The 18,768-nt window shown below is 41.8% G+C and overlaps 1 protein-coding gene across 2 annotated transcripts in view; it reads left to right on the top strand.

Moving 5' to 3' along the window:
- Positions 1 to 18,768, top strand: part of MTUS2 (microtubule associated scaffold protein 2) — a 411,436-nt gene that overhangs the window by 271,876 nt on the left and 120,792 nt on the right. For both annotated transcript variants that reach the window (XM_060191674.1, XM_060191673.1), the window contains exons 6-7: positions 3,719 to 3,817; positions 14,470 to 14,681. In XM_060191674.1, the coding sequence (XP_060047657.1) occupies positions 3,719 to 3,817; positions 14,470 to 14,681 (311 nt within the window). The remainder of the gene's footprint in view (positions 1 to 3,718; positions 3,818 to 14,469; positions 14,682 to 18,768) is intronic.

The following is an 18,768-nucleotide window of genomic DNA, read 5'->3' as shown; positions in this document are numbered from 1 at the left end:
TACTCTGTGATCTTATAGGGTTCAGTGAAAGCTTATGGTGTACTCAGAAAACATTTTCACTGAGTTTAAACTGCAAGGAAACTTTGAAAAGAAATTGAATGTCTTGACTAATTGCCCTCATTTTCTTTGCCATCACGAATTCCCACAACCACATAGGAATTTTCCAGGCTGTGTTGTATTCCTAGCGGGAGAGATCATGAAGTCGTCAGTCAAAATTATTCCTACAAAATTGGTTGCACTAAACTATTATCTCCCCCTATCCTTTCGTGAATCAGACAAATTATTTTCATTTTGTTGGTTTCTCCTTTTATTGTTGACTTATTATAAAAGCAGTATGTGATCATAAATGGAAACAATGAGAAGTATATTAAAATAAAAGTGAAGAGTACTTAGCTGAAACTATTATTAAAAAGTTGGTGCCTGTATTCCATCTCTTTGTATTTACAACCGTAATACAGGAAACATTGTTTGTTAGAGAAACAGGATAATTCCATCTATATTGTTCAGCAAATAGCTTTCTTATTTTAAACATCTTTTCCATGCCAGTACAACATAGTGACCTCAATTTTTTAACAGTGTTCTATAAAAATATGATATTTGAGTAATATTTTCTCTTTCTTTCTTTCTTTTTTTTTTTTTTTTTTGCCTCCAGGGTTATTGCTGGGGCTTGGTGCCTGCACTACGAATCCACTGCTCCTGGAGGCCATTTTTTCCCTTTTGTTGCCCTTGTTGTTTGTCCTTGTTGTTATTGCTGTCATTGTTGTTGGATAGGACAGAGAGAAATGAAGTGAGGAGGGGAAAACAGAGGAAGAGAGAAAGATAGACAACTGCAGACCTGCTTCACCACCCGTGAAGCGACTCCCAGCAGGAGGGGAGATGGGGGCTCAAACAGGGACCCTTACGCCGGTCCTTGCGCTTTGTGCCATGTGCACCCAACCTGCTGTGTCACCACCCAGCCCTCTCCAAAATATTTTCATAGCCACACATAGTTTACGGAAGTATTAGAACACCAGCCACTCTAAGCCTCTCGCCCATATATATCCATGCCCAAAACATACACTTTTCTTTACACATATGCATGAAGAATCTACAATAGGACTCTTAAAGCTATAAGGTATGAAGATATGTATGTTCCAAGAAATTTCGTGCATTATTCACAGTAGTTAGTAAATGTGAATAATCAAAGTGTATATTTGGGGAATGGCTAAATAAATCAGAGATACACATTATGTAGCACTATGCAGCAAGGATACATGCTCTCCTGTGCTCATGGCTACACTATTTGCCACATACAGTTGATGTGTGAACACATCTTAAGTGTCCAGTGACAGATGACTGCTGAAGAATTGGTGGGATAGCCAAACAATGGAACATTACTCTGCAATCAAAAAGACGATGTTGTGTTATTTGGAACAAAATGGATATATTAAAAACTAAAGCTATAGTGTAAGTAAAGGTTTTCTAAGCAAGTCCTAGAATGTATAAGTTTAGAAAATATGATTTATAGATATAATGGGAAAAATGAATAACTGGAGTAAGTGAAGATTTCTTGTGCACCAGTAAGAAAAACTGAAAAAGATTTTAATTAGACAATTTTCTTTTTTCTTGTGATAGAGGGGTGGCATTAGATTTGATGCGGTAAAACACATTTTAAACATTGTGAAATTGTACCCTTATATATATATATATATATATATATATATTAATTTTTATAAGCCAACTTTATCTCATTGAAAATATTTATCAAATATCCCAATGTCTGTATTACTTTTTTTTTCCCAAACAACCAGTTAAACTAATTAGGCAGTTTTCAAACAAAGACATGCATATGACTAGCGTGGAAAAAAAACCCTCAGTTTCTGGCAAAAATAAAGATGACTGAGACTTCAATGTTCCTAGGATGTGGGACATGGAAAAAGGCCGGGAGTGTAGACTAGTGAATCCCTTTAGAGTACAAGTGGATTGTGTACAGCAGTATCACAGATGAGCAAGCCAACAAAAACTCTTCTTGCATTTCCCCTGTAAATATTCTGGCTCAGGGCTGGCAAAAGAGCTCACTTAGATAGGGCACTGCTTTGCCATTTTGCCATGTGTGCAACCCAGGTTCAGATGGACCCCTGCTGCACTGAAGGAAAGCTTTGTTGCTGTGACTCCTCTCCCTGTCCCTGTCCCTGTCCCTGTCCCTGTCCTTCTCCCTCTCTCTTCCCCTCTCCCTGGCTCTCACTCTTGCTCTCTTTTCTGTCTCCAAAACAAATAAATAAATAAAAGATACTGGAGTCTAGGCAGTGGTGTGCTTGGTTTTGAGCACACATGTTACCATGCAGAAGGACCTGGGTTTGAGCCTCACTCACCACCTGCAGGGCGAATGCTTCACAAGCAGTGAAGCAGGTCTGGCCGTGTCCTTCTTTCCCTCTCTGCCTGCCCGTTCCTTCTCAATTCTTCTCCGTTTTATCAAATAAAAAAAAAGAAAGAAACTGTAGTGGTGGATTCATAGTGCTGACACTGAAGTGGCAGTGAAAGAAAAAACAAAGATACTGGTACATCTGTGCAGTGAAACAAGTAGAAGACTATAGTAGCACGCTGAGCTGTCTGAGTAGCTTACACTTGGAAACATCAGAATGCTCACCAGTGAGAGACATAGCAAATGACACATTAATATAGTGCTGTATTTTTAAAGCTTTATACATTCAGTGGTATGAAAAATATCTTTTTGAAAATATGGGCAGATGGAAATCATAGTATGTGATTAATTCTAGTCAGTATCTCAGTGGATTAATTCATAAGTATTTAGCAAAAGGTCTAGAAGAATAAACCTAAAATTACTAGCACTGGAAGAAGAGAGGGGATGCAGTGTTTGGGGGGTGGCAAGTGTATGTGTGCGCTCTGCATTGAAAGACCATCAAGCTTCTCTTTTTGAAGTGACAGGAGAAATTATGTTGAATTGGAGTCAGGATTCATTCAGTCCGTCCAGGTCTGTTCTCTCTTCTTCAAACCACCTTTCATGGTCCTTGGATCTGCTACTAAAGTGATGTGAAGGTGAGTGTCTGTGCCTCACCCACAGTCAGGAAGGGTACTCGGCACCACAGATGGCCCTGGGCCTTTGAGGACCTTCTCTGTGCTATTCTGCGATCCTACATCCATCCAGTCACTCCACTCCGTTGGGACCAGCTCTGGCAGCAGGGTCCATAAAGGCTCAGCTCCAGCTCAAAGATCTAAGAGGCTCCTGGGATCACTTCTGTGGACCAGCTACGTGGTCATTCATTATAGGCAGAAGCCATCCCCCAGTCTCTGTTCTCACTGTTGCTCAAGTCATTAGCAGTTATGCTCAGACTCAGCTTCCTACTCTGTATTCTGAAATCTGTTGCAATAAAAAGAGGCAGGCAAGCCATGCTGGTGTACAAAGGACAGTGAGATTTTAATTTCCAGGTTGCTTGTCGGGGTCAGTGGAATGCAGTGGCCTCCAGGATAAGGGCACTTTTATTAAATCAGAGAAAGCAGTGAGCTTTCGCTACTCACCGTTAAATTCCCTCTGCTGTGAACAAGCGTGTCTTTCCTGAAGGACATTGAAAAGTGACCAAGAGCCACAGATTACCTGCTTATGATGTTTTGATGTTTTGTTCTGCTTGCTTTCTGTCAGACCTCCCCTTCCACAAACAACCTGCCTGATCAGTCCAGTTGTAATTAGCTTTCTCCCCTCCCCTTTTTATACTACCTATAGGAACAAAGAAAGAAGTACCAAAAGATCAAGATACCAGTAAGTCTGCTGTTTCATCCCCTAAGAAAATAGCAACTTCAGCCACCAAGCTCCACTCACCAGGTATGTAAGAAGTTTGCTCTGTGTTATCTGGAGAGGAGGCTAAAACTTGGAATTTCTTTTGTTCCAGCATCATTCATGCAACAGTTCTAGTCTATGTGGTCTGTATGTTTGTTCCAGTGCTTGGCAGACATGTAGCAGTGTCCTCTGACTCAATAAAATAAGCAAACTGATGGCATCATTTTACAGAAAGAAGCCAAGGGGGGGAGAGAGAAAGGAGGAAGGAAGGGAGGGAGGGAGGGAGGGAGGGAGGAAGGAAGGAAGGAAGGAAGGAAGGAAGGAAGGAAGGAAGGAAGGAAGGAAGGCCACCTGAAGGGCCAGGTGGTTGGGTGCACGTGTTAAATTGCACAAGGACGGGGGCTCAAACCTGCAGGAGGAAAGTTTTGCAAGTGGTGAAGCAGTGCTGCAGGTGTCTCTCTGTCTCTCTGTTACCCCCTTCCTCTCTATTTCTTGCTGTCTATCCAATAAATAAATAAAGATAATAAAAAAAATTTTAACTTGGCATATCATCATGCTGTGCTTAAGTGCTAGAATCTTCCTGGTGTGGGAATACTTCGTGATGGGAAAAAGTGACTAAGAATTTAACCTCAAGAGAAAAAGGGAGAAAAACAGAGAAACGATATCAAATGCTTATTATTTTGTCAAGAAAGAAGCCATTTATCTACATCCAGGTACAAATAAAGCTATATACCATCACTTGGAAGTTTAAGATTATTTATCATGAATGTTCATGTTGTAAGGCATTATCCCTTTCCTAAAAGGATGCAAATCTATCTAACTTCAGAACATTTTAAACACAAAAGAAGTAGCAATAAGAGCAACTAATATGGGAGTCACCCTGGAATGCCAGGTATTCTCCTGAACTCTTTAAATGTACTCATTTATTTACTGGCAGAAAGGAGCTATTGTCACCTCCATTTACACTTGAGCAAATGTAGAAACAGAGATTTTCATTAATTTTCCCAAAGTCTCAGGCAAGATGGTAGCATCTTGGTTTGCTGTAAATACTTTGACTCCCCAAACTGCATTCTTAGTCTCTACACTATTAACAGTGAATACTAGAGAATTTATTGCTATTTCTGATTAATGTGGCATGTCCAGATAGTATGCCAAAGTCACCCTTGAAGGTCAGGAGACAAAGTTGGGTGCCTAAGTCCCCTAGGAAGTGGGGTTTCTGAAGGGCAGCATCCTCACTCAGTGGAGGAGGAAGGCAAAGATAATTCACTTCCAGTAAAGACAGGGGCTCACTGCCACTTTGGCTCTGAGACAAGTGGGGAGCCCTTTTTCAGGACTTCTTTACCCCAAACCCAGACTGCCTCCATCTGAGAGATAGAATCCCTTCACCTCTGTGGTTTGAATATTCATTGTGAAACACTGTAGCACTTGTGCCCATCTCGAATTAAATGTGGGATCACTGTACACAGTAGGGGAAAGCCACCATGACTAAGGTCCTTTAGAGCCTGGGGGAGGAGAATAAAGGCATATGTAATTTCATGCTTTATTAAATTAATGTATAGGTTAAAGTTTTAGACCAACTGGACCAGCAAAATAGCTCATTTGGATAGTGTACCTGTTTTGCCATGAGTATGGCCCAAGTTCAGATAGGCCTCTATTACATTGGAGGAAATTTTGGAGCTAGAGTGTCTTCCATTCTCTCGCTCCTTCGCTCTTACTCTCGCTTTCTACCTATCTAAAAATTCAGTTTTGTGTGTTGGAATCCCATTGATGGAAAAAAATTGGGACAACCAGTAAAATAGAGTACATAGTTCTGAGTCAGTAGAGCATGAAGAGATGGGGTGATGCATAAAATAAATTCAGCAAAGGGAAAGGAAGAGAAAGGAAAATGAAAATACAAAGGGAAGAATGGAAGAGAAGGAAGCAGGGAAACAACGTTTTTTTTGTTTCCTTTTGCCTTTTCCTAGCGATGTCTTTTGAAAATAGATATTCTTCATTTTTTTTAAATTTTTACTTCAAGGGTTATTGCTGGGGCTCAGATGCCCCACAAATCCACAGCTCCTGGAGGCTATCTTTTTTTTCCCTTTTGTTGCCCTTGTTGTTTTATCGTTGTTGTGGTTCTTATTGTTGTTGTTGGATAGGACAGAGAGAAATGGAGAGAGGAGGGGAAGACAGAGAGGGGGAGAGAAAGACAGACACCTGCAGACCTGCTTCACCGCTTGAGAAGCGACACCCCTGCAGGTAGGGAGCCGGGGGCTCACCAGGATCCTTATGCCAGTCCTTGCACTTCGCGCCAAGCACTCTTACTTAACCCTCTACATTACCGCTTGACCCACAGATATTCTTAATTTTTATGTGGTTCAGTTCACGATCTCTTTTATGGATCATGTTTTTTTTTGTTGTTGTTATATATGTTACAAATTATTGTGTTGAGAATTGTCATTCAATTTTTGATGTTAGTTTTTAAATCTGCATAACAACCCATGGTCACAAAGACTTTCTTCAATATTTTCTACTTCAGAAATTTAGAGTTATAACTTCTACATTTAAATCAATGATCTATTTGACTTTGATTTTTGTATACAGTATAAAATGTAGTTCAAATTTCTTTCTTTTTGCAACTGTACAACCGAATTGCTTAAATACATGGAACTATCTCCTGCTTCCATGGGTTTAGTTAGTTGATGTCACTAGTTTGAAGTTTTCTCTAAAGTGTCTGTTAATACAATAAATTTCCCTATTACGTATAATTTACATTTCAGTATTAAATTTTCATCCCCATAGAGTTCAAAATATTTTTGTATTGGAGAGAGGAGGGGAAGATAGAGAGGGGGAGAGAAAGACAGACACCCGCAGACCTGCTTCACTGCTTGTGAAGTGACCCGCCTGCAGGTGGGAAGCCAGGTGTTCGAATCTAATATGTAAATATATAAAATGATTGTTTATCATTTTGATAAAGCACCTGCTTTGTTACTATGAAATGACTCTCTTCACTGTTGGTAAGACTCTTTTCCCTGAGCTCTACTTTATTTAATATGAACAGTGCTGCTCTATCTTCTGTTTTCAGCATATGTGTGTGTGTGTGTCTTCCTATTTCTCCCTTTCATCTATTTGTCTCTTAATATTTAAGTATCCTTCTAATTGGTGACATATAATTGACTGCTGCAATTTATACAGACTGAACTCTGTTTTTTATGTATGTTTAATGTATTCAATCCATTCAGTTAGGACTAAATCTATGACATTGCTCTTATTTGTTATTCATCTTGCATGTTCATTTTTTGTTTCACTTGCTGCTTTTACATTAGAGTATTTTCCATGACTCCATTTACCTCCTCTGTTGAGGTAATTACATCTTATATTATTTTTGTATTGAGGGGGTTAACGCTTTACAGTGCAGTCATGATCACATGCATATAATTTCATTATGCACCCAGCCCATCTTATGTTATTTTAATGATAACATTGGGGTGAGTAGGCTTTATCTTTAATTCTCAAAATTTAGAAAGGCAAAAGATTTGAATTGACATTTTATCAACAAGTATATGCAGATTTCAAATAAACACAAAAAATATTCTGTACCACTCATTCATCATTGTTTTTTAGAGAAATGCAAATTAAAACCACAACAGGATACCATTACACACCTATCTTAATGTCTGTAATTAAAACAAACTAACATGAAGCAGTGTCCCAACTAAACCCATCCCCATTTAAGGTGATTATGCATCTGGTATACATAATTTACCAAACCTCATAACTTAACCTGACCTGTTTTAAATGTTCTTAAAACACTTAGATTTGTCTACAGTTAGACAAAATCATCTGACACAAATGCTACTTTATAGTAAAAGCACAAAACCCATTTTATAATTATCAGTATGTATATTGAATATCTCTTGTATTTGAAAACTATTTTCTTGTATATTTTGGCCAAGGTTTGCTCATTTTGGGGGGTGGGAGGGGGAGAAGTTACAGATGGGAAGGGAAGTTTGATCCTTCTTACTCCATCTTGACCAGAAGTAACTAAACATATAAGATATAATGGTTCCACTATTTTTCACTCCTCAAGAAAGAAGTTCAAATTTACTATGTTAAGTAGCTCCTGTACTTACAAATAATAGGAGTTTTTAATTTTTTTATTATCTTTATTTACTTATTGGATAGAGAGACAGCCAGAAATTGAGAGGGAAAGGAGTGATAGAAAGGAAGCTAGAGAGACATCTACCACCCTGCTTCACCAGTTACAAAGCTTTCCCCCTACAGGTGAGGACGGGGGCTCCATCCAGGGTCCTCGCTCACTGTAATATGCACCACCACACCGGCCCCCAAAATAAGAATTTTCTGGCCAGCAATATAACTCACTTAGACCCTGTGCTTGATCCAGGTTTGAGTAGCCCTCATCGCATTAAGGAAGCTTCGGTGACATAAGATATTCTCATCTTCAGGAAACTCCTCCTCCTCTTTCACCTCTTGTCACTGTCTTTGCCTCTTTTTCTGTGTAGAGGAGGTGAAGGGGGAGGAGGAGAAGTTTCCTGAAAATGAGAATATTTTATGTCAACTTTTATTTTGTCTAGAAAGTGGAGGATTGCAACAATATTTTCATCGTTTAGAAAGCCATGATTAGGGTGGTTGAGCGATGGTGCACCGGGTTAAGCACACAGGAGGTTAAGCACATAGTACGAAGCACAAGGACCCGTGCAAGGATCCCTGTTTGAGCCTCGTACCCTCGCTCTCCACCTATAGGGGGCCGCTTCATAAGCGTAAAGCAGGCCTGCAGGTCTTTCTATCTATCTTTCTCCCTCTCTCCCCTACCTTTCTCAATTTCTCTCTGTCCTACCAATAAAAAAAGAAGAGAAGGGAAGAGAAGAGAAGGGAGGGAGGGAGGGAGAGAGAGAGAGAGAGAGAGAGAGAGAGAGAGAGAGAGAGAAAGAAAGAAAGAAAGAAAGAAAGAAAGAAAGAAAGAAAGAAAGAAAGAAAGAAAGAAAGAAAGAAAAAATGGCCACCTGGAGCAGTGGATTCATGGTCCCGGCACCGAGCCCCAGTGGGAAGAAAAAAGTCGTGATTATAACATCCGGGGTATTCTGGCGCCTCCCCCCCCCCCTTTGCTTTTCTATTCACCTAAACTAGAAGACTCTGTCTTCCTTGGGAAAAATAAACCTGTCCTTTCTGCAGGGGGCCACAGGTCTCTTAAAGTATGGCTGAATGGGGCCCAGTCAGTCATTCCTCCCCAAACTCAGCACAGGCTAGATGGACAATTTCCACCTTCATTTCCCTTTTCCCTTCTTTTCTCTTCTTTTCTCTTCTTTTCTCTTCTTTTCTCTTCTCTTCTCTTCTTTTCTTTTCTCTTTCCTTTCCCTTTCTTCCTTCCTTCCTTCCTTTTTTTTTTTTTTTCTTCCAAGAGTCCTATTCAGCTCTGCCTTATGGTGATACTGGGATTGAACCTGGGACCTTAGGTACCTCGGGCATGAAGGGTTTTTTCATCACCATTATGCTGTCTCTCCAGCCCCCCACCTTCATTTAAATTGCCTCTTACCATTCCATGTGTTGTTGTTTTTGCAACCAGGGTTATTTCTGGGGCTCAGTGCCAGCACTACAACAGCCACTTTTAAGTGACCCCTGTCCCCTGCAGGTGGGGAGTGGGAGGCTCGAACCCAGGTGGGTCCTTGCATATGGTGATATGTGCACTTAACCAGGCCCTACTCACCCCTCCATATCTCTAGGTATTAATGTCAGGAAAACAAATGCAGGGACCAAGATGGAAATTAGTGCTTCTAAGCAGTGCTACTAGGAGAGAAAAATCTGAAATAAATTCATGTGTTTAAGAAAATGTGCACCTAAGTCAACAATGGCAATAATAACCGCAACGAGGCTGCAACAAAAAGGGGGAAAAATGGCCTCCAGGAGCGGTGGATTCATGGTGCAGGCACCAAGCCCAGCAATAACCCTGGAGGGGGAAAAAAAAAAGAAAATGTGCACCTATATAAGACTACAGAGAACCCAGTACATATGCCCGCCCACCCCACCCCCCGTGCTTTGTTTGTGCCAGCCCACAAGAAGCACATTTCCTCTCTGTTAGGACCTGGAGGAACTCACCAAGTGCTTTTCCTGATCTGAGCAGGCTAACAAAGTTGTGTCCTATAATTCTCTTTTCTCTTCTCACAAGTGTTGAGGTTGAGTGTCTGCTCTGACATCGTTAATAAACAGGATGCAATGCAGCACTGTTAGCCTATAATTGTATCTGCTAAACTTGCAGATGTAAAATTAAACCAAGCTTTTTCATCCATTAGTATCCTCTGGATAGTGACTGGGTGACTTCAAATGAATTTTTAATATTCTTTTTCCATTTTCAAAAGCTGTGTTCTCCCCAATGCTCAGCCTTTGCACGCAAACTGCCTGCATTCACCTTTGTGAGCAAGTAAGGTCACTTGCTTTCTCCTTCGAGTTGCCAGAGAATATAAAGTCACTGACTTTCTTCAAGTTACCAACAGAACAGCCTCCTATCTGTCCCTGTATGAAGCTAGCAGGCTGGCTAAAGAGACTACTATGAGTGGGGCAAGAATGGGGGGGCAGGGGGAGCATTCTCGACATGGAGTAGGTCCCGAAACCAGTTGATCATCATGCAGTCTGCTGCTGCATGCAGCTAGTAAGATGGCTAAGGCAACTACTGTGAGAGGGGCAAGATTTCAATTCTTCTAGCGTTTGCCCTTCTTCCATAGCCAGTCAACAGCAAAGCTGTCAGGAGCTGCTTGTTGCTGGCTTTGAAAGTGACTGGGATCCATGTGGATTCAGTCGGCTAGGAAGGATCGTCAGTTTCCCCAATGAATGGGTACTCACGGGATGCACCACGAGAAGGTCGATCCAATGCAACCCAAGATTTCAATAGTGGGATGACAGTCTCAATATGGAGCAGTGTCCTCAGACCTGAGAGAATCTCAAGGGACAGGGAGACAGCTAGCTATAGAGCATAGGACTTGCATGCCTGAGGACCCAGGCCCTGCTCCAGTAATGTCTCTATTTCTGTCTGGCCCATGAAAGGTGGAATAATTCATGCGTGAAGACCATACTCGGGAATAAAAAGAATTTCATCAAATCCTTTTCTACTGTTCATTTGCCACTGAGTCTATTGGATAGCCTAATAATGACTCTGATAATAATACTAGTAGTAGTAACAATGGGAGAGATCTGACTGTTGAATATGTGTGACAACGTGAGTATTGCTGATACCCACAAGCTCGGAAGAGATTGTATGTGCCTTAGATTGCAATTAGTTTTAATTCACTGAACTAAAGGCATGTTTGATTACTCCTTTAGATTTCTAAGATAAGTCCCTTCTGTTGAAATGGTGTCAAATATCTGGTAGCTCAGCACATTAATGGAGACACTGAGATGTTTTGTAAAATCACCAGCTACAGTAATAAATTGGCAAATAGCAACCATAAAATAATCCACCATAAGTCTTTGTGCCTTGAAATTTAATGCAATGAGTTCAAGCTGTCACATGTTGCTGGGAACCATTATTCTTTTGTTTTTAGTGTTGAGGAAGTTAGGAGTAAGTACCTATTGAAATTGATTAGCCTACAACATGCAGTGAATTTTCTGGAATGTTATGTACTCTACTGTCAAAAATACAGTTTTTCAGAAACAGTAATTTCACATCCTTTGTTCTGTTAAATCCCAATAGTTTGTGTCATGTGTGAAGGTGCACTACAGTTTCGGATAGGATTTTTTTTTTTTTTTGTCTCCATGATTATCACTGGGGCTCGGTGCCTGCAGCACAAGTCCACTGCTCCTGGAGGCTGGCTTTTTAAATATCCATTTATTCCTTTTTGTTGTAGTTACTCTTATTGTCATCGTTGTTGGCTAGGACAGAGAGAAATGGAGAGAGAAGGGGAAGACAGAGAGCAGGGAGGAACAATAGACACCTGCAGACCTGCTTCACTACTTGAGAAGCAACCCCCCTGCAGGTGGGTCGGATACAACTTTTTAAGAGGAGAAGCAGTTAGATAAAATTAGCATGGCAGCCATTAAATAGCAACTACAAGTATTTAGACCGTTTATTCACTGTTCCCCTTGAAGTCAAGGCCACTTGTACCCTCCTAGACCATCCCTGTGACTCAGCATGTTAGGTGATAGGGAGGCTGCCTACCATGTTCCTCATTCTTTCATGTGGCATTTGCTGACATTTTGGCAGCAGAGAGAGAAGGCAAAAGAGCATTTTAAATGTTACATTTTATTCACAGTTTTGCTGGTCAGTATTCATGTCTTGTCCTCAAGGACATGATAGAGCAGCTGGGGAGATTGCTCAGTAAATAAAGTACTAGACTTGCAGGTGTGAGGTCCTGAGTTCAATTCCCTGCACAGCGTGTGATGATCTAGTTCTCTATCTTTTAAATAAATCATTTCTTTTGGGGCCTGCTGGAGGCGCACTCAGTTGAACACATGTTATAGTGCACAAGGATCCTGGTTAAAGCCCCCAGACCTAGTGTGCATGGGGGAAGCTTCACAGGTGGTGAATCAGGTCTGCAGGTGTCTCCCTTTCTCCCTCACTCTCTATTTCTTCCTCCCATTTCTTCCTCCCATTTCAGTTTCTCTCTGTCTCTAGCTAATAAATGAATAAATAAGATAACTTTTAAAATAAAATCTTTAAAACTAAATAAATAATTTCTTGTTAACTGTAATCTACTTGGTCACAGGACAGAGTATACCTCTGATGTAAGTTTCCACCAGCAGGGCCTCCTTGCACTTCAGGTCTGTCTGAGTGGCATATAGAAAGGAGAGCAGACTCCAGAGGGGCTCGTGATTCCCCCTGGGCCTGGGCACAGTGTTCGTCTCTGTGCTCTTTCCTAGGGTCCTGCCTTTAACTCCTTCAAGCTTCATCCTAAAAGTCACCACCGCTTAAAACCTCAATCATCATACTTTCAACCTAAGGTGGAGTTTGGGGTCCTTTTCTGTGGCCCCCAGACCTCAGACTGACCTGGAGGACGAATTTGGTGACCACTTTAAGGAATGATGAGCTTAGTGGTGCTCACCAGGTCAAGAGCTATTTATAAAGATAGTTTTGAGGGCTGGGCAGTGGTGCACCGACGTAAGTGCTCATAGTGCAAAGTGCAAGGACCCTTGCAAGGATCCTGGTTCAAGCCCCCACTCTCCACCTGCAGAGGGGTCACCTCACAAGTGGTGAAGCAGGTCTGCAGGTGTCTGTCTTTCTCCTTCTATCCCCCACTCCCAATTTCTCTCTGTCCTATCAAGTAAAAAGTAAAAAAAAAAAATAGAGGCTGCCAGAAGTGCCAGTGACTGGAGACAAAAAAGAAAAACAAAAGTTAGTTTTGAGGGGCAGACAGTGGTGCACCTCACTGAGCATACATGCTACCATGCGCAAGGGCCCGAGGCTAAGCCCCTGCTTCCCATCAGTGGTAAAGCAGTGCTGCAGGTGTCTCCTTTCTTCCTCTCTACCTCTGTCTACCTTCACAATTTTTCTGTGTCCTATCAGTAATAAATTTAAAAGATACTAAAAAATTCAAAAGGATACTATTAAAAAAAAAAGATAGTTCTGGTTGCTGTGCTGTAAAGATGAGAAGCAGCAGGTCTTCCCTTTGGGAAATGAGAGGACTGGAAGCTGGGCTACATAGATGCTGAAGGGATTCGAGACCAGCAGTCCCAGGAGCAGCGGTTATTGGATGGATCTAGAGCACCGTGGTGAAGAAGGGACCTCCAGAGTGACCACAGAAAGGGAAGGCAGGGGCACATAGACATTAGTCCCTGGTACGTTCATTAAAAGGTTGCTAGGTTATCACATAACTCTGACTTTGATATGAAGGGGTTGGTTGCTTTCCCATTAGACATTTTCAAAAAGTAATCTCCTTGGAGGAAAACAAGTAATTGCTTTAATCTCTTTAAGCAGACCTGGAAGGAAAATAAGAAGCTAGATGTAATTTGCAATTTTGTTATTTTGTTATTTTTTTCCAAGCATGAAAGCTTGCCTTTAAAATCACCTAAACAAATATGTATACGTGCTATATGTGTATTACATATGTATGTGTATGTATGTGTGTATATGTATGTGTGTATGTATCCCAGTCCCCTCACTTCCTAATGGGAAGACCTGCTGCTTCTCATCTTTCACAGCACAGCAACCAAAAATAACTTTTTAAAAAAATATTATCCTTTTGAATGTTTTTGTATCTTTTAAATTTTAATTTATTTTACTATTGATAGGAAAGAGAGGAGTTGAGAAGGTAGGGAGAGGAAGAGAGGGAGAAAGGAGACGCCTGCAGCACTGCTTCACCATTGATGGAGAGGGAGCAGGGGCTTGCATGGGCTTTGATGACTGTTCCTGACCACCTCCCTAGACCATATCCTCACTCTTTTTATTAGAGAGAAAGAGGAAGAGGCAGTTAACAAGAAGCGAAAGACACCACAACACCATTCCACCACCCATGGTGCTCCCGTGTGATGCGGGGCCTTGAATTCAGGCCTCTGTGCATGGTGGGGCTGCGCTATGGGGTGATGACTAGCTCCCTCCCAGGTCCCAGAGCAAACAGATGAAGTCCCTGCCATGTTCTCTTTTATACCCAAAATGACACCCCAGGGGCAAGTCCTTCCTGGCCACTTGCTATGTAGCATTCCTTCTGTAAGGTGTTGTTGTTGTTGCATTAAGGCCGGATGTTTTTTCACAAGTGACTCTTATTTCTTTCTAGGATACCCCAAGCAGAGGACCACAGCTCCCCGCAATGGGTTTCCCCCCAAACCCGACCTGCAGGCCCGTGAGGCCGAGCGGCAGCTGGTACAACAGCTGAAGGAGCGGTGTGAGCAGCAGGCCCGGCAGCTGGGCCTGGCGCGGGGCGAGCTGAGGAAGGCCATCCGCAGTTTTGAGGTGCTGGCTGTGTCCACTCAGCATTTCTTTCAAAAGGTGAGACCACATTCTGTAAACGTTAAAGGACTCTCTGTTTGGGAGAAAAGTAGTCGGTGACAGCTTTGTGTTTACTGTGGGGTCTGCTTTGGGTGTAGGCTGGGTCTCCAACTTTCAGAAAGTCCCATGACATCACCTGCAGTGCCCTCTTGTGTTTTGGAAGTCATGTTTATAGTTAAGTGTGAAAGAAATTCATCTCAGACAAATAATTGAATCACCTTTCTCCTTAAACGGGAAATTACAGCAAACGAGAGAAGAGGCTATGGTGGTTAGGCTGGGTCTAAAGGCTCTCAAGATCACTGAGCATGTGATTGCTTGTCTGGTTGAGAGGAGCTTGTCAGATTCTGCGAGTTCTGTTTATTTCATATTAAAGAGAGGCAGGTACTGCTGGTGAGAAATGGGGCGCAGTAGGCCTGGGGCACCTCTTCAGGGCCATGTTCACAATATTCACAGAGCATCAGGCCTCCCTACTGTCTCAGTTTGCAGAAAAAATTTAGAAAGAGTGGGTTTCTTCCCTGTAAATCAATGCTGAGGGCACCAAGGGCTGGCACGATACTGAATCTATTGCCATGTGGTAGCCAGGTCTCTCCACGTCTCTGTATGGACGAGGTAGAGGCTGGCAGAGGTCTGGCATCTGGCTGAATGCATTTGGACTCCATCTGACATACCCAAGACCTGCATAAGAAAATAAACTTTTACCTTTGTGATTCTAACACTACGAATATTCAAAATCCACAGGGCATGTTGAATTTCACATATGAATCTTCTGGTATCCATAAATGGGAGGAAGTAAAAATGCTATGTAGCTGCTATCAAATGAGAAAATGAGTTAGATAGGTTTCTATTTCGTTGGAAGAAGATAATCAAGAAACTAAGTAATGTCGTGCCCACTGGCCTGCCTTTTAATGTTCATTTATTTAGTTAATTAGTTTTTGGATAGGAACATAGCTTGAAGGAAAGAGAGGAAGAAAGAAAGTGGGGTTAGACATACTTGTAGCTCTGCTTCACCACTTGTGAATATTCCCCCCGACAGGTAGGAACTGGGGCCTTGAGTCTGGGCTTTCAAGCACTGTAATATGTGCGCAGCCAGTCTTTCTGTCCACTGGTCTTATCGGCCATCTGACTTTTAAGTGTGGAGGCTTTTTATGATAACCTACTACAATACAGAGCCCGAGTTCCCTTTTTTTAGTGGGGTCAGTTATCAATATGTGGTTAAAATGAAAGACAAGGTGAGCAGATTTCATATTAGTAATTAGTAATTTTACCAATAACCTCAGTCTCTTTCCTAACCAGCATGTTAATATTGGTGATCTATAACCCATGTGAACTCTGTACCTTCCATTCTGGGCTAGCACTGTTGGGGTCACTCGTGAGCCCCTAGAGCATCTGTATACCCTCCCTTTAAGAAAAGTGTAGGCACATGTTTGAGTACTCGGGAGAGCTGACCTGCCTTCGTAAATACTCGGCCTTTTTCTTACTAAAGGAAGAGTGATATTTTTTTCCAGCTAAGTATATATTTTCCCACTTACTATTATATCTTTTGTAAAGAGAAGGGAGAAGAGTTGTTTAATGAATTTCAGTGATAAGAGTGATTTTTAGGGCCAAGTGGTAGAGCACCTGGTTGAGCACACACATACATTGTGTAAGGAAGGACCCAGGTTCAAGACTCTGGTCCCCACCTGTAAGGGAGAAGCTTCATAAGTGTTGAAGTAGTGCTACAGGTGTGTGTGTGTGTGTGTGTGTGTGTGTCCCTTCCTCTGTATCTCTCCCTTGCCTCCCAGCTTCTGTCTCTATCCAAAATAAATAAAATATTTTTTAAAAACTTATATTTGTTTTTGCTCCTTACTTCTGCCACCCACAGTGACATTACAAGTCCTGAGTCACGGATACATATGGATAGATGTAGTAACCGCTATTGATATAGAAAACAGATGATAAAATGTACTGTTTTTTATAAGTGGGAATTTTGGAGACCCCCTAGTATGGCATCACAACAGAGGAGAGAGTCTCTACTGAAATTAAGGGTCGGTTCCCTCTACATATGCACGTCTAGGCCCCTGACACATCCCTTCTCATCCCCTAGGCCTCGTGTCTTATTTCTCTGAAGGATTCACATGATGCTAGTAAGATTCTTGATTCGAAGACCAAAGGGGCTGGCCGGTATTGTTTGCAGGCATACTTGTAGGACCGCCCTGATCCCAGCCCTGCATGTGGCATGACAATTCAGCAAGGTGGATGGTGGACATGAATATCATTTTCTTTTCCATAAATTACAATCGGGAACTCCAGAGGGACCTCCCGAATGCCCACAGCATGGCATTTCACTTCCCACACAATGTGCTCTTTTCTCTGTCTTTCTGCTTTTAATTCCCATTCCAGATAGCTCCCAGAAGGGAAAATGGGCGGGTTTTTTTTTTTCTTTTGAAATTCTACAATTGAACAAAAGTGACTTCTTTTAATTTTTTTTATCTTTATTTACTTATTTTGAATAGAGACAGAGAGAAATTGTGAGGGGAAGGGAAAATAGTGAGGGAGAGAGACAGAGAGACACCTGCAGACCTGCTTCACTACTCATGAAGCTTTCCCCCTGCAGGTGGAGACCAGGGGTTTGAGCCCAGATCCTTGTGCACTGTAATGTGTGATCTTAACCAGATGCACCACCTCCTGGCCCCACAAAAGTGACTTCTAATCTAACTGTCATATATTCCACAGAATTTATGGTTGATTTGAGCTTATCGTTGATACCAATTTAGGCTGGGAAGTATGACGTGGAGCAGAGCACCTAGGGAAACAGAGGCAAAGCAACCTCAAGTCTCCAGCGCTGGAGCCCTCTCTTACAAGTTACAGTGATCAGAGGTGCCAGTGTCACTCCTCTGGGAAACCAATACTCACTCTGTTACTCAAGCGAGGAATGGTCACAGCCAAGCATAAAGGGAGATAGTGTGTGCAGCAGGAGGCCAGATTGCAGTGCACCTGGTTAAGTGCATGTTACACTATGCAATGACTTGGGTTCAAGCCCCTGATCCCCATCTGCAGGGGGACAGCTTTTCAAGTGGTGAAGCAGTGCTGCAGGTGTCTTTCTCCCTTTCTATCTCCACTTTCCTTCTCAGTTTCTGCCTGTCAAGTAAATAAGTTAAATTTTAAAATGTTTTAGAAAGGAGCATAACTTTGAAGAGGCAAACCCTGCAGCCAGTCTGAAAATGCAGTGACCTTTTGTTCTTTCAGTTAGATGACCCTGCTGAGAGACACTGCACATGCACCTTTTCTTTGCTGTGGCATATTCTTCTGCAAAGCATGGCTTGGTGGGGAGGGAGCTCGTGCTAATTAGGTTCCATCTGCCCCATCTCCTAGCTTTCAGACTGTGAGAAAGCTTCATTGTCATCTCCCTAAAGGAGTAAGATCCCTGACTTGTCCACTGCAAGGTGAGTCACCTCTTACTAGTTATCTTCAGATCTTCATTTTTTCAGTTTCAGATAAGATTAATAGTGATGTTTCACAGGGTTCCTGTGAGAATGTAGTGAGTGGATCGGACTGGAAGGTTCCTTGAACAAATATTCAATACAGAGTCCTATTCTCAATGAGTTATTTTTTTTATAAAATAGTTTCTAATTATTTTTATTTTCTTTCTTTATTCCCTTCCTACCTTCCTTCCTATTTTATTTATGTATTTATGTATGTGTTTATTTATTTATTACCAGAGCACTGTTCAGCTATGGTTTATGGTGGTGATGAGAATTGAACCTGGAGCTTTGGAATCTCTGGCATGAAAGTCCTTTTGCATAACCATTATGCTGTCTTCCCAGACTGAGGATTTGACTCTTAAGCAGGATAAATAAAATATCTGTAACACATAGAAAATTAAAACACAGTATCTACCACTCTAACTTCACTATTTATGTGTGCAAAGGATTTGACCTGTGCTATACTTCAAGAATAGAAGCCATTTTTACTTTAGTTCTTTCTTTGCCTCCAGGGTTATCACTGGGGCTCAGTGCCTGCACTACAAATCCACTGTTCCTGTGGTCATTTTGTTGTTGTTGTTGTTGTTGTTGCTGGAAGGGAATAGGACAGAAAGAAATTATGAGGG

This window comes from Erinaceus europaeus, chromosome 5 (genome assembly GCF_950295315.1).
Source record: "Erinaceus europaeus chromosome 5, mEriEur2.1, whole genome shotgun sequence".
In the NCBI taxonomy this organism is placed as follows: domain Eukaryota; kingdom Metazoa; phylum Chordata; class Mammalia; order Eulipotyphla; family Erinaceidae; genus Erinaceus; species Erinaceus europaeus.
The sequence above is the reverse complement of the archived record's forward strand: the minus strand, read 5'-3'. Positions and strand labels throughout refer to the sequence as shown.